Source organism: Piliocolobus tephrosceles, chromosome 1, assembly GCF_002776525.5.
Source record: "Piliocolobus tephrosceles isolate RC106 chromosome 1, ASM277652v3, whole genome shotgun sequence".
NCBI classification, from domain to species: domain Eukaryota; kingdom Metazoa; phylum Chordata; class Mammalia; order Primates; family Cercopithecidae; genus Piliocolobus; species Piliocolobus tephrosceles.
In genome coordinates, this window is record NC_045434.1 from 36,094,148 (window position 1) to 36,110,301 (window position 16,154).

Genomic DNA, 16,154 nt, shown 5'->3' on the forward strand with positions numbered 1-16,154 from the left:
AGACGCCCCTCCTCCTGCCAAGCTCCAGCATCCAAGGTCTATCTCAGACTGCTGCCCTAGCAGCAAGAATTTCAAGCCAGTGGATCTTAGCTTGCTGGGCTCTGTGGGTGGGGGACCCGCCAAGCGAGGCACCGGAGGGAATCTTCTGGTCTGCGGCTTGTGAAGACCATGGGAAAAACATAGTATTTTGGCAAGAGTGTACTGTTGCGCCTGGTACAGTCTCTCATGGCTTCCCTTGGCTAGGAAAGGGAAATCCCCTGACCCCTTGCACTTCGTGGGTGAGGTGATGTCCTGCCCTGCTTCAGCTCGCCCTCCATGGGCTGCACCCACTGTCCAGCCAATCCCAATGAGATGAACCAGGTACCTCAGTTGGAAATGCAGAAATCACCTGTCTGCTGCGTCGATCTCGCTGGGAGCTGCAGACCAGAACTGTTCCTATTCGGCCATCTTGCCAGAAAATCCAATTTTTTTTTTTAAATAAAAGAAAACAATGCTGATTAGAAGTGGCAACATATAATAGCTATACAGATGATACTTGTGGGTAGACAAACACATACGACCATTTTAGAAAATAATTCAATAGTATGTGTGGATATCCCTTTAAAACATGCATATATTTATAACAGATGCATGATAATATATGCATAATAATTTCACACTTGAGAATCTTAATAATCCTAAATACACAAGATTAATACACAAAGATGTTCAGTGTATCATTGTGTATAATAGAAAAAATAGAAACAACCTGTTGTTCAATCATGAAAGATTAAATAAATCATGCTGTATCAATATACATAAATATTACACAACTATTAAAATAGCATTTAAAGGAGTTTTTAGTGACATGGGAAATTTTTATGTTAACTGTCAAATGCAAGAAACAGGATATGACATTTTTTTTTTTTTTGAGACAGAGTCTCACTCTTGTTGCCCAGGCTGGAGTGCAATGGCACGATCTCGGCTCACTGCAACCTCTGCCTCCTGGGTTCAAGCAATTCTGCCTCAGCCTCCTGAGTAACTGGGATTACAGGCACGCACCACCATGCCCGGCTAATTTTTGTACTTCTAGTAGAGACGGGGTTTCATCATGTTGGCCAGGCTAGTCTCAAACTCCTGACCTCAGGTGATCCGCCCGCTTCAGCCTCCCAAAGTGCTGGGATTACAGGCGTGAGCCACCGCACCCGGCCAGGATATGATATCATTTTGATGTTATGTTTATTTTATGTTAAATATCAAATTCAAGAAACAGCATATGACATCATTTTTTTAAAGGCAAAAAAAAAAAGACCAGAAAGAAATATGCCCAAATATTGACGGACATTGTCTCTGGGTGATAGAGGTTTGTAGGAAGTTTTATCTTTATTTTTGGCACGTGTTTGACTTCATATGATTTTTAATGCTACTTTATGTTATAGGGAGAGGAATATAATTTTTCATTTTCTTATTTCTAATTAGTGCTGCAATCTGCCCACAAGCAGTTCTCAATATTTCTAATATTAGAGGCTATTTTTTAATTTTTGCTTTCATCTCCAACCTGTGCTCTGTTCCCAGGACAGTTCCTGGTACAAAGGATAGTACTAGAAAGACATCTGCTTTCCGTTTTTCTCTGTCACCCCTATCTCCACCTACCCCTCAGCAAAAGCAGTGAAGTTAGCCAGCTGCTCGCAGCCCCGGCCCTAGGCACAGGGACGTTAACCCTAGAGAGTGCGAATTCATTTTTTCTACTCCTTTCAACTCTGAACTGGTGAAAATGTTATTTATTACAAGTCTGACGATCAATCCTTTAGTTTTACATTTGAGTATATGTGAGAGTTTTCATGAATTTTAAAATTTCATCTTCTTATATTCTGAATGTAGTTTTATCCTGATAATTTGAAAACTAGACCTTTTCTAGATTTAGGAAGATCAATAGGCAAACCGTCCAAAAGCCCTACTTGTTAAACTGGAGAGGTTATCTCAATATGGAATGTGTGACTTTACTTTTGTCCATTCCCATGAAGGTCTTGAGGATTCTGTTAAATCCAGAACTGAGAAGTTTTCATTATTTTAGGTACAGGATAGCTACATAAAGTTAGTTCCCAGCCTGCAAACAGTAATCTACACAGACGCCCAGCCACCCTTCTCCCTCCTTCCAGAAACCACCAGCAAAATCATTGCCAGGGGGCTCTGAAGTGGAGGATGAGATGCCTTGCAAAGCCTGAGGAGAGCTGCCTCCTACTCACGGCAGTTCCTGTGCCCTGCGAGGGACCAGAAAATCCATAGGTTAAATCCAACCTTAGAGTTAGCAGGTAGCCCCTTGTAAAAAATGCAGATATCTCTGGAGCAATCTGGCACTGCTATATTTGTATATGTTAGTGCAATAAAATCATTTTTTTTCCTGAGGGTTGTGCAGTGAAGGAATAGAAAATTATATTGTGGTAAGAAAATTATATTGTGGTAACAGCAGGAGCCTTGTGCATGCTGAGAAAAGAGAAGACCTGGACAGAGTAGGGGATATATTTATTTTTATTTTTATGTCAGTATTTTTAATAATTAGCAAATCACTGTGCTCTGAGCTGTGACTGAAAAAAGGAATCAAGAGGGAAATTTGCAAAGATGAATATGGCTTAGTCCTTGATCTCAATGGGGTCTACAGTTGGGTGTGGGGAAGTTACACTAACAGTAATACAAAGTGCAAATAATAATACAAAGGCAACCACAGGTAGGACGGAGATGGCAGCAGCCAGTCTGAAGGATTCAAATTGGGAAGCAGAGTGTCACCGGGCTGCTTTTCACGTGCATGTTGGGGAGAGCAGGCTTGATGACCAGAGGCCTTCTGCACCATCCTAGGGATGGAGCTTGTGTAAGGTCTGTGCACAGGAGCCTGGAGAGAAAGGGTTGGGGAGACAACAGAAGGGCTCAGGAATGGTTAAGGGAGGATTCTGAAGACTGTTTCCATTTGATTTTTTTTTTTTTTTTTTTTTTTCCAAGCTTTGATTTTTGCCAAAGGGAAGGAGGAGATGTTCTTCTTCTTTCTCTTCTTCACTCCTTGACCACATTCTCTCCTGCCCCAGGACCCAGAACTCAAACAGTTAACTGACCACACTTGAACTTGGGAAATGCATTCTGAATGCCAATAACCAATTTAGAGTCAAATTTGTGGCACATAGCTTATTTGTAGCTTGAGGGTTACTCAGGCAGAAAAACTGCTTTGTAAAATTAAAAACCCTTAGTAAATATAAGATATTATTACTACGATATTCTAATTGTTTTTGTCTTTTTAGAGGTACCACACAAAGAGGGTGCTCTCAACATTAAATCCAGAAACCGAACTAAATCCAATGACAAAACAAAACCCAAGTAATGTCCCCAGAGCTCTGGGGTTCACAGTGGCTCTATCCACTGAACGCAGCCCAGATATCACTGTGTTATAGAGCTGATGTGGCTCAGTTGCAGGGACTCCCTTTGTAATAGCTGCTAGAAAAGCCATAACATGCAACCCAAGAGCACTTTCTCTTTAAAAGTCGCAGCAATGGCTGGAGGGAGTCAGACGCATTAGCTCACTTCCCACATTGAAAATAGCTTGTGCAAAATTTGCTAGCCTCTTCAACTGATTTCCTAACAGAGGTCTGTGAAATGTCAGTTTATCTCAAGAAAATAATGCTTTTTGAAGACTTTGAACTCTGCGGACAAGACTGGCAAATAAAAAGCATTAGTTTTCAATCTAAAAGAGAAGATCTAGGCTGGGCACGATGGCTCACACCTGTAATCCCAGCACTTTGGGAGGCCAAGGTGGGAGGATCACTTGAGGTCAAGAGTTCGAGACCAGCCTTGCCAACATGGCAAAACCCCATCTCTACTAAAACACGGGAATTAGCCAGGCATGGTGGTGCGCACCTGTAGTCCCAGCTTACTCAGGAGGCTGAGGCACAAGAAACGCTTGAACCCAGGAGGTGGAAGTTGCAGTGAGCTGAGATTGCGCACTGTACTCCAACCTGGGCAACAGAGCAGACTCCATCTCAAAAAAGAAAGAAAAGAAAAGAGAAAATCTTGACGATGCTCTTAGTTTTCTGTAGCATTTTTAGATTTCTTATGATTTCTGGCATTTTTATGATTAATCTGATCTTTGCAATAACCCTACAAAGTAAGTGGAGGAGATATTGTTATTCCCATTTCTCAGAAGATAAAACTGAGGCCCAGTGAGTATAAGACACGGTCACAGAACTGATTGGTGTCAGAGCCCCCAGCTCACTGGACTCATGTCTAGACTGTTTCACAACAGCGGAGGGCCATCAGGCCATTGCTCAGAAGGTTTCCTTCATAGGGGCCTGTGTTGCCAAAGATTCACCCAGAGTCTCCATTTCTTGCTTTTACTGTCTCATTTGTCTGCTCTGTTCATGAGCCTGAATCCATCTAGGCACAAGAGATGGACTAACCTGCAAAAATCAGTTGCAAGTGACAACTGGATGTTCCGGGCAGTCACTCAGCAAGGGTTCCCTGTTGCTTCACTGCTCCTGGCTCATTGGCCTTTGCTCTTATTTCTGAACACCTGTGCCAAGATTTCTACACCTGTGTTGACTCCACATATTTGGTGTTTCTTTGGGTTTTGCTCCTAGAATTTTAGACCTTTACCTGTTCTTCCAGCCTCAGAAATCCCCTGACTCTAGAGTCCCCATCTTTATTTAAGCCAACCCTGGCCAGGCCTGCCATTGGCCATCATTAAACTGTGTGAGGAATGGGTTTCAACATTCCTTAGTATATACCTAAGACTACTAGATGGAGTCTGGTCAGTTCCAATCTTTACCTCTGGGAAAAGAAAACATGAAATTCTTCAGAAACTTGGCAGTGCTCCTGGCCCAAATGACAGACGAGCTGAAGCTGTTGGCTCGTGATTATGGCTGCTGCCTGACGAAGCAGAGCCAGCCTTATCTTTGCTCCTTCCCAGAGAACTTCCTGGATAGCTCTAGAAAATTTGGGGACTTTTTGTGGGGTTGCAGAATAATTTTCATTAATTTTCCACTTTGCAGGCATGAGTTGTCATTTCCATATAAATCAGTAGGCCCCATCCCTGAACATGAGCCTTGTCCCTTAGAATGTGCCAAATACCATGTCAGCTCCATTGCTAGAAGGCTTAGTCTCTAAATTCCAGAGTTATATCTGCTGCCACTACAATTAGAATGAGGTGATTGGCATAATGGACCTACATTAGCTGAGGTGGTTTTGTTACAAGCCACCTACTCTTACAAGCCCATGAAAAAGGATAATGTATTGAAAGGATGCTGGGGGGCTTCAAGGATTTGAAGGGAAGTTTTGAAGAGCTAGGCTAGGAACAGACAGGAACCAGCTAGTTTTAGGTCAGACAAAATAGCTCCTTCACCATCTTGCTCCAGTACTACCACCAAAACACCAATCATTTACTTCATCCTTACATTATTCTGCCAAAGTCTCAGTCCCAAGACAGAGAAAGGCTACCCTGTGGTCACAAACCTCCCCATGGATGAACCAGGGATGGTGAGAAGACTTCAGAGATGATCTCTCTGGCTTCCTTAAAGCGAACGAAGGACACCTTGTGGTGCTGTTCCACTAAGATGGGACACACTATAGGGAAAGGAAATCAGGGTGGGGTTAGGAAGGCATAATGAGTGTTTGGTGGTTAAAAAAAAAAAAAAAAAGTATGCCCCAGGGAGGGTACCTGCACTGCCGCTGTCTGCAAGTTAGCCTGGCCAGTTCCACTCTCCCAAGTAACTGCTTTGTGGGAAGGTTTAGATAGTCCTTGAGACCCTGCTACACCTTCCTAGGGTGTCCCTGAAGTGGTCTCCCAAGCAGAGTGGAGGGAGGAACTTTTGCTGCTCATCACTGGCAGTCAGGCTGCCGAGTGAGGCTGTTGTGCTTGCGTATGGGAGACTAGCCATTTTGTGCTTAGATGTCCAGACCGAGCCATGCTGTCCATTTTTCTAGAAAGCTGCCCTGGCCCTTCAGAGAGAGGAAACTGGTTAGCCTCATCACACTCCTTTGTGTCCCAGCCCCCAATCTAAGTGGCGACATGTTCCATGTCCTGTCGTGCCAAGTTGGTACTGTTTTGGGGGTGCATACCATAGTGTGCTTAAGGATCTTAGAAAGCTTAGCGGACAGGCCCCCTCAACCACCAGGCCTGGCTCTTCACCACATACCCACACCAACTCAGTGCATGTGGGCTCCAGGAGATTCTCCCCTGAGAGATCTGGTCCCACTCACATAATTGGTCTCACTGACTTGACTATGGTCAGGTCACTTGTCTGCTACCTTGTAGCTTCAGTGACTGCACTTTCTTCTTGTCCTTGGCCTTTCCTAGCTGGAGGTCAATGACCCAGATACTACCTGGGAAACATATCTTGCATTTCACTTTTAAAGCCTGCTGGAAATTCTCTTTGCAGGCCCCAAAGCGTTAGATCACTGTCTGTCTATTTGTGGAATCAAATAAGTATCTATCTACCAGCAAGTATTTCCCCACAGGAAGCAGAGGAGTTTCTCTGAAATTAGGAATAAAACTGCTGTAGCCCTGCTGCATAGGCCCTGCATACCTGCAAAACTGTAGTGCTTGCTATCTGAGCCTGAGGCTGAGGCATTCTGTAGCTATATTGATATGAAGCTGTGTCTAGGATTCATCAGGACTTCCATCACTGCCTCAGAAAAATAGAGAGCTCATTCTAGCCAGGTCTGCCACAGCCTCAAGGCAATCTCCCATTCAGGATTGCTAAGCAAGTCCACTAATCCCTCTGACCTCAAAGATGAACTATGCAGAGTGCAGGTTTTCGAGAAGTGCAACTTGTCTAAAATGATGCAACAAAGAACATGTAAGGCAGCCTTCCAGAAGTTCCCTAAGCAGTCTCATTATACAGCAATGTGCCATTCTGCCAGGACAATGCTTCTAGAATGTCCAGTGAAAGGGCACCTGCAAGACTGCAGTGGCTTGTGTCTGTTTGGAGGGCATCTCTTGTATTTGCAAGGTTTGGGTCCCACCAGCACCTGACCTGGCGGAGTTATCCTTTAGGCCTCCTCTAGGCCAGCTTGAGAAACACTTTTGAAAGTCTGAAGATTAGGAGTTTCCATGATCTGTCTTGCCAAGGTAAACTGATTTTTAGAAGGCAAAATGTCCCCACCCCTACCCTGTACCCAGAAGTCTGACAGATCCTGGAGTTCACATGGTACTACTGGTAATTCATCTCTCATTTTCCACTCTGGCCATCCAGTCAAAGCCAGGCAAGAAAGAAAGAAAGGGGGATTGTCTGAGTTTTGGCTGTAACTATTGCCCACCAAGAGGAAAATCGTTTCTGTCCTGTTTTTGCTCTACTATGATCCCGAACAGCTGTGCACTTTGAAACAAATGCTTGTTATATCATGGTGGGAGTCAAAGACAGGAGGCCATATGTGCAAGTTCTAAAGCTGGTTCTGTCCGAGAACGACCACCCTGGGAGCAGGCACTGATGGCCATCAGGGCTGCCTTTGACACATGGAGGCAACATGCGGAGGGGCCAGCAGGCTCTTGTTTGGATGCAGCCTGATGGCTGTCATTTATTGCTACTGAGGTAAAACCAGAATAATAGTCATCACCATTATTTATTAAACATTTACCTTGTGACCTTGTGCAAGCATTGTGCTAAGCATATCATATGCATTATCTTATTTAATCACAATTCTGTGAGGTGGATCCTGCTTTTATCCCCATTTATACACAGGATTAGTAATATGTCCAAGGTTAAACAGTTAGTAAATGGTAGAGCCTGAATCAAATCTAATATGTCTGAGAGCAGACCCCAAGCTCCCAGCTATCGTGCTGTAATGTCTTTCCAAGCCCAGAAGAAGCCGTTGGAAGTGTGTTGATTACCTCTCTTTTAAAGGATTTGGCTTCCATATCCTTTACTTAATGCTCAGCTCAGCTACTGTGCAAAAGCCAGAATTATTGGAACCTCATAATTCCAATAGACTCTCTGCCGAAGAACATTGTAGTGGCCAGGAACAGTCAATCAAGGAGATACATACTTACTCAGAGCCATTCAGACATGGTCCCCAAGGATGTGGAATGCAGGGGTATTGGCAGAATGACCTGCTGAGCCTTCTAGATAGGAAAGTCCAAACTGCAGAGCCTGCGTTGCACCCTAATGCTACTGGTGAGCCATGGTGGCCCTTGAAATTCTAAGGAAGGCCTTCAAAGCCTCCATAGGGCACATTTCTGATGATTTTGAGCGCACCAATCGGCAGTATACCAGTCCTTAAGCTAGCTGCTTGCATAATAAATTCAGGTCTGAATACACCAATGCCACATCACTGTCAGCTCCAAATGCCCTGGAACACCATCGTCATAGATTGTGCCATAGACTTCTCCCACTCTTAGGGGCATGTCATTGTGGTCACGGCAGACTCCAGTGCCAAACTGGAACATCTTATCCCTGTTTATCAGCTTATTGCCACTCTATTAATATTAAAGTAAATTATCAGGGGAAAAAAAAAAAAAACTATTCCCAGAACATATCATGGTTTTCAATTGTAGTCTCCAGCTTGTCCTCCAGCCATCATTTCACAATTGGTAACCAGCTGGAGTGCAGCACTTGGGCCAGCTCAGCTAGCCAGTGTCTGAAGAATTTTGCCTTTGACTATCCACCATACTCTTTCACCCAAACACAGTTTTGTAGCAACTTATCCCCATTATTTCCTTCTCATCAAGCCCACCAACTGCAACAGTTGGTTAATTTGAAAGATAACACATGCCACTCAAGCAGACCTGAAAGCCCTCTGGCATGCCAATGAGAAATTTAAATATTGATCCGTGCCGGACATTAGAGGAAACCAAACGATGGGAAATACCATAGGCGCCCCCCAGAAATGTAAGCAAAATCTGCCTTTGACAAACAACCAGTGTTATAAGGACGTATGAAGAGTCATAAAAGCCATTTTGACCCTGGTGTTCACTTCTGATTGTTCTGCTTTTGGCTTCTGTTATGCCTGACCCAGCATGACCCTACCTCCTTCTTCACTACACATGCCAAAATTTGCTATCCTGAGATCAGGAGCCGTCATATATGGTGTGAAAAGTGACCAACAACCCCTGGTGCCATCTTCATTCCAATAACCAATACCCTGGAATGGGTATGAGCCAACACAGTGGTAATAGAAACGTTTCCACTTCAGGAACGCTCTGAATCCCATTGCCCCTTCAAATGGGCTAAGCCATCTATGATCATGCCCTGGCTGGTCCATGAAAGCAAGCTCCACATCCTAGATGATGAGACATTCTAGGAAATCACCTAGGAGTTCCCCAGCCCATGTCCTGTTGCTGCTTCATCAGTGTTTGCTTTCTTCTTTCTGACACCATACTCCTGGGTCTGGTAGATTTTGTTACCTGTCTTTGACTTATTTGGATATGAGAGCCTTTTGGATTCCACATTTGTATTTCGGCACCCCTGCATAGCGTAGAGCTTTGCCTGTTCCTTTGGCTTCAGAATCTCCCATTGCCTCCTCAATGAAAGACTGCTCCATCTATGGCTGTCAGCACTCTCATGCCCCCACAACCAAGTAAGGTCCTTAGGAACAGGGACTGGGGAGACTTTTAATAAGATATGGAAATATTTTTAGAATTGGATTAAATAGCCTTTTGAAACAGAACAAAATTGGAAGTTACTTCTCAATACATAGTCATCTTATAAACTGATTGTTGTATCAGTGAGTGAATTTGGCATGGTTATATAAAAATGTAGGTTTTGAAATTATCTGAGAATCCTGTGTAAACTTGGGAAGATGCATGGCTTGGCTAAAGCCCCAGGACATAACACATGTGGGCTGTAGGAATGTCTTAGAACCAGCTTAGAATGTGTGGGTTTTCCCACCTGTGGATAGAAGTAAGGAGGTGGCCTAGAGACGTAGACGGGGATGCCTCTGAGATTGGCAACATGTCACAAGAGAGTGCTAGGGATTTATTTATTTATGTATTTATTTTTAATTTTTTTTGAGGGAGGGGAAGAGGGAGAGAGAGATGGCAGAGAAAGAAGGAATGTTGAGGTGACTGAGAGACGTTAGGATAGGCAGAGCATCCTTAACTTGGGCCTTGTTTCTGTGACTTAAGCATAGTGGAAAGCAGTCTGTCTTCAACAGACAAAATGCTGCAGAAGTTTCTAGGCCCGCTGTTAGGAGCTTAGATTCATTTTTTCATGGATATAATGTTCTGCAGGGTTTTATGGGCTAACATGCATAAACAAATCTCTTTATGGGTATTTCATGCAAAATATTTTCAGTTCCCACTGAGAATAGCAGGAACACATCTCCAATACAAAATAATAATAACATCAGATAACATGAAGAATAAAGAGGCAGCTTGAGGAAGAGAGAACCAAATACTGTGGCACTTGGGAGAGTTACCCTCTCTCTGTGCCAGCAACGTGAAAATGCCCATTATAAGTAGCATTTTCCTAATATTATTTTAGTAATGTTAGTAATGTTTTATAATGTTGGTGACTTTTTTAAGTTTATAGAGAATTTGCTGTACGTATAGATATGCTTTCTTATTTACTTGGCTTATTTTTTTTCCCGCAGATATGCATTTCTAATTGTATAAGGCAAATTAATGGAAAATAAGACTTAGAGAAATGTATCTATATTAAGAAATATCTGTATAAGAAAACAATATGTCAGGGCATGTATAGGTTACCTAATATTATTACTGTTTGAAGAAATAAACAAGCTGGTAAGTTCTATACTGAAAATAGATTACTCTCGGGCCCACTATTTATAGTGATTCTCCCTCAGATTTTAAGCCACATGTGTCAGATGTTTTTGTCCTTTATTTCTTTATTTAAAAAAGGAGTCTCCACAAAAATAATTCATTTTAAATGCTTTAATTGGGCATAAATTTTATATCTGACTCCAAGTCCATCTCTCTTTTTTGCATTCACTCTGAAACATTGAAGTGTCACTTTAGGTAACTATCAGGGTTAGGTGTGAGGAATTCAGGGTGGAGCAAAAAGATTGAGTGTGGTTGAGGAAAACTAAGGCGTGCCTTTGAAGAACTGGTAGCATCGTTGAAGAGCAGACTGCATCCTTAGGGCAGAAGAGCAATAGAGTGTGACAAGCCCAATGATAGGTGCTTGTAGGAAGGGCTGTGGGAGCTGTGACAACCTTGCCAAAGGGGCCAGAGGACATACAGTGAAAAGGGCATCTGAACCAAGTTCCCAGAAGTCAAAATTTAACCACATCTAGGCTCAAAATTCTTTCCAAAGAGTTTTGACCAAAGCTGTTTCCCTTAATTGCTCTGACTAGATGAGTCATGGAAACGTGTTATCTGCCTTCTCTGTCATTACATCGTTTCACCGTCTTCTCATGGATAGTGCATTGTGACTTCGTGTATTCCACGGCCATTCCATATGGCAACCGAAGGAAGGGCAGGGAATGAGGACAGAGTGCCTCCCTCAGGGATGTGGCTTTTCTATGGCAGGCCCCTGTACAGTCACATCACACCCCATCTTTCCTATAACATGGGAGAGTCTTTCTTTTTAGGATTTAGTGGCTCCACAGGTTTGGAAGGACTTGGGAAGGGGAGGCTTCCCTGAGTTCTGTTGCTGGGAGAAGAGAGGCAATTCAGGAGGTCAAATGGCAAAGGTAAAACCACAGTGGAAGGCTTCTCTGTGGACAGAGACTGAAGGGTGTGGAGGTATCGAAGCTGAACAGCAGCAGGGGTGCCTGACAGAATCTCAGCTGCCATCCTCAGGGACTCAGAAGCAGCCTTTTCCCCTTCTGCAGCGATCATCTAGAAAACAGATGTGATGAAAAGCAAAGTGATTGTTCTTCGTTCCCTGAAGGCTTCACCACTGTGCAGTGTGACTCAGCAGACTAGCACTGAGCATCTACTATGTGGGAAGCATTGTTAAGCATAGAACAGGTTTATTCTTCTTTCTGAAGGGTCTTGAGCTGGGGAGACAGATCACACTATTAATCACAATTTAAGGTGGAATTTGTTAGGAGCCATGACAAGTATAAATGAAGTATTAGGGGTGTTATTAGCATCCGGTAAGCCTTGAAAGATTAGGATTTTGCCAACATAGAGAAAAGATTAGCCAGCATTCTATGCAACGGCATGACGTTGTGAAAGGGTGACCCCCAACTCAGGCAAAGTGAATGGGTAAGCATTTCTGAAGAGAAGGTGCTGAGCTCACTATCCAAATGCCACCTGAAAGTGGGTGAAGAGGACTTCACTCAGAGATCTAGAAGCAACTGCCCTGGGGACTATCCTCCTCCCCTTCCTCATCCTCACCTCCCCTCAGTGGTCCACAGGCAATGATCCTCTTACTGGTACCGGTTTTTATCTTCACCTGCTCTGTTCTTCCAGAGAAATCCGCCTCCCTTCATTATTTATTTTCCTCTTCCCAAGGCCCCCTCACCCACACCTCAGTCACTAGAAGCTGCTAGCTGCCGCATCTTTGCTTCTTGCTGCCATGTCTGAGTGGAGTTGAGTAGCACAGCCTTCTCTTGGCTCTGGCATTGAGAGAACTGGACCCCGATTGTGGTTGTCCCTCCAAAACTTGTGCCAAGCTTGGGATACATTTCTAGGGAATATCTAGAAGTTAGGGTGACTATGATTACCCAGGAAAAGACGCCAGCACTAAAGAAGAGGGATTGATGTGTGTGGAGGAGATACCTTTAAGGAGAGAGAGGGAAGGTGAGACTCAAGCAGTGGGTGGTCACTATTATCAGTAGCTTCAGAGAGGGAGAGGAGTTGCATTAGTCAGTCAGGGGACTATTAACACACTTTAAGAGAGCAAGCAATTGTAACAGAGTTGTAAGGGCCCAAGACCGCTTCTGCCCAGTGCCGAATGAATGGACAGTAAGGAAGCAAAGGGGAAATGTTCTCCACCAGCAGGCCTTCCTCAAAGAGCAGTCTGGGTGGGAGGATGGAGTGCTCACCCGCACTTTGGCCTGTCTTTGCGCTTCGGCCTCCACAGCCAGCGAGTGCTGAAGCCCAGCTGGCAACCTCACATCTTTACTGAAAAAGAAGAATGCAGGCATGTAGGTGTGCAGCCGTGATTTAGGGGCCAGAGCTTTCACAGAGATTTGCAAGCCTCTCTACTGCTGTCTCATGATGAGTAGCAAATTATGAGTGTGCTATCCCTAGACTTCTGAGGTCAAAAGTAGGCAGAGAAGGGCATCTCCAAGGTCGATGCCTCAAATGCAGGTTTGTATTATTGCTGATGCTACAGTAGAGCTGTGGTTTCTCATCATCAGCTCAGCAGGTTTTGTATTGATGAGCTGTGCTCAGTTTTTCCACTTAGGTTGTAATCTAAACCTCAACTAATAAATTTGAACAATGGCTTGAAGAGCCACATTACTGATTATAAAGATAAGGGGAATTCATCCAAGTTTATAAAAGAGAAGAATTGATTTTGAAAAGGGTACAACTGACTGAATAAGAACAATGCTTAATGTATTACATAAAAGATACAAAATTGTCTTTTAACCCTGATTATAACTATAAAAATGCATATAGTTTAGCTGCCCCTCAAAAAGTTAAATATGGAGTTACCATATGACCCAGTAATTCTACTTCTAGATATAGACCCAAGAGAATTGAAAACATGTTCACTCAAAAACTTGCAAATCAATGCTTGCTGTAGCATTATTCATAATAGCCAAAGAGCAGAAACAACCCAAATGTCCATCAGCCGATGAACAGATAAAATGTGGTATAGCCTCAAACAACGAAATATTATTTGATCATAAAAAGTAATGAAGTACTGATTCATGCTCAAGCATGGTTCAACCTTGAAAATATTATGCTAAGTGAAAAGAAGACAGACACAAAAAACCATATATTATATGATTCCATTTATGTGAAATGTCCAGAAGAGGCAAATTCATTGAGACAGAAACTAAATTAGTGGTTGGAAACTAATTTAAGAAACTAAATTAAGAAACTAAATGGGGGATTCCCACTTAATGAACACAGGCTTCCTTTTGGGATGATGAAAATGTTCTGAAATTAGATAGTAGTGATGGCTGTACCCATTTGTAAATATATTATACTAAAACTGCAGTTTAAAATGGCAAAAATGTGACATTTCTTTTTTTCTTCCTTTTTTCTTTTTTCTTTTTTCTTTGAGACAGTGTCACTCTGTCACCCAGTCTGGAGTACAATGGGCAATCTTGACTCACTGCAGCTTCCGCCTCCTGGGTTCAAGTGATTCTCCTGCATCAGCCTCCCGAGTAGCTGGGATTACAGGCATTTGCCACCAGCCCCGGCTAATTTTCTTTTCTTTTTTTCTTTTTTTTTGAGATCAAGTCTCACTCTGTGGTCCTGGCTAGAGCACAGTGGCATGATCTTGGCTCACTGAAACCTCTGCCTCCCAGGTTCAAGCGATTCTCCTCCCTCAGCCTCCCTAGTAGCTGGGATTACAGGCATGTGCCACCACACCCAGCTAATTTTTGCATTTTTAGTAGAGACAGGGTTTTACCATGTTGCCCAGGCTGGTCTCAAATTTCTGACCTCAAGCGATCCACCCACCTCAGCTTCCCAAAGTACTGAGATTACAGGTGCGAGCCACTGCGCCTGGCCTAAAATGGGAAATGTCATGTAAATTTTATCTAAAACAATTTTTTAGCTGCATAGAGAAAAAACAATCAGAGTCATTTGTCCAAATGTTATAGTGATTGTGTTATGGCTGTAAGATATTAGATAATTTGTTTCTCTTTTTTACAAATTTATGCTGATATAGCTATAGTACTCAATGAAAATAATTTTTCAAATGAAAAATTTAAAATGAAACCAGAATATTTTCCTTTATCATACTGTTCTTCCTAGTTAATTTCCTACCCACATTTCTATTCTCTCCACTTTGATTCCCCAAATACAGGTCACTGAATCCAAGGCAACCTGTGGAGAGAAGAATTCAGATGTTAGTGAGAGCCTCCAGGTGGGAGAGCATGCCTAAACCCTGATGGCCATTGTTCTGTACTAAGGAAGAAGATTCCCTTTGAAAGGACATTATTTGCCTGTTTTATTTAACTTCACAGTGCCTTGCAAGGAGTTGTTTAACTTGCATAGTGCCACCCAATAAATATCTGTGCAGTTGAAGATGGTGTGGTATGCTGAATAATGGTCCCCAAGGATATCCCATGTCCTAATCCCTGGAATCTGTGAATGTTACCCCAAGAGGAATTTTGCTGGTGTGGTTAAGTTAAAGGCTCTTGAGATGGGGACACTGTCCTGGATTATCCAGGTGGCCCTAAATGTAATTATAGGTGTCCTTATAAGGGAGAGGCAAATGGTGATTTGACTACAGAAGAGGAGAAGGTGATGTGATGATGGAAGTAGGGACTGAAGTGATGCACTCTAAAGATGGAGGAAGGTGCCATGAGCTGAGAAATACAGGTAGCCACCAGGTGCTGGAAAAGGCAAGGAAACGGATTCTCCTCTCAGAACCTCCAGAAGGAATTGGTCCAGCTGACACCTGGACTCTAGCCCAATGAAACTGATTTTGGACTCTGGTCTTCAAAACTAAGAAAACTACCACTAAGTTTGTGGTAGTCTGTTACAGAAGTAATAGGAGCTAATACAGATATATTTTTTAAATCTGTTTCAAAATGTACTGAGTTGAGAACCAGTGTCTAGTCTCTCTTCCAAATGTCTTTCACTTATAGGATGTTCTCACTTCTACAACTGATGCTGGTGGCTCCAGTTTCCTCCTGCTTCCCAGTCCCGTCCACCCCCTTGACTGAAGTTGGAAACAAGAAAGGGAAGAAAATGGACTGTGGATTCTGGAGAGGAGGGGCAGGGCATGGAGCTCTCCATGTTGACCCAAACTCTTCTTTTTACACTTATTTTCTCATTATTTTTTAGTGGTTAGACAAACAGTAAGCATAGTGCATTGAGGACCCTGAGAAGACTGATTTGGGGGTATGGGTGAGAGTAGGGAATGTTGATAAAGACATCACAGAATAGGTGGCGTCTTGAAGGACAAATAAAATCTTGCCTGTGGAGAAAAGGGAAGTATTCCATGCAGAGGATACAGCCCAAGAGGAGGCAATGGGCGCATGAAAGTGCTGAATGCTGGACAAAAGCTAAAGTAGGTAGGAGTATTAGATTCAGTGGGAGAAGGATGGCAAGAGGTGAGACTACAACATTTGGGTCAATTTATTCATTTATCCAAAAAACA

General features: G+C 43.1%; 1 protein-coding gene across 1 annotated transcript in view; it reads left to right on the plus strand.

The window, feature by feature from the left end:
- The window catches only part of AXDND1 (axonemal dynein light chain domain containing 1), a 185,197-nt gene extending 170,278 nt beyond the window's left edge, over window positions 1-14,919 (plus strand). The window contains exon 28 of the mRNA XM_026447899.1: window positions 14,853-14,919. Within this exon, the coding sequence (XP_026303684.1) occupies window positions 14,853-14,860 (8 nt within the window). The 3' untranslated portion in view covers window positions 14,861-14,919. The remainder of the gene's footprint in view (window positions 1-14,852) is intronic.
- Window positions 14,920-16,154: the final 1,235 nt, after the last annotated feature.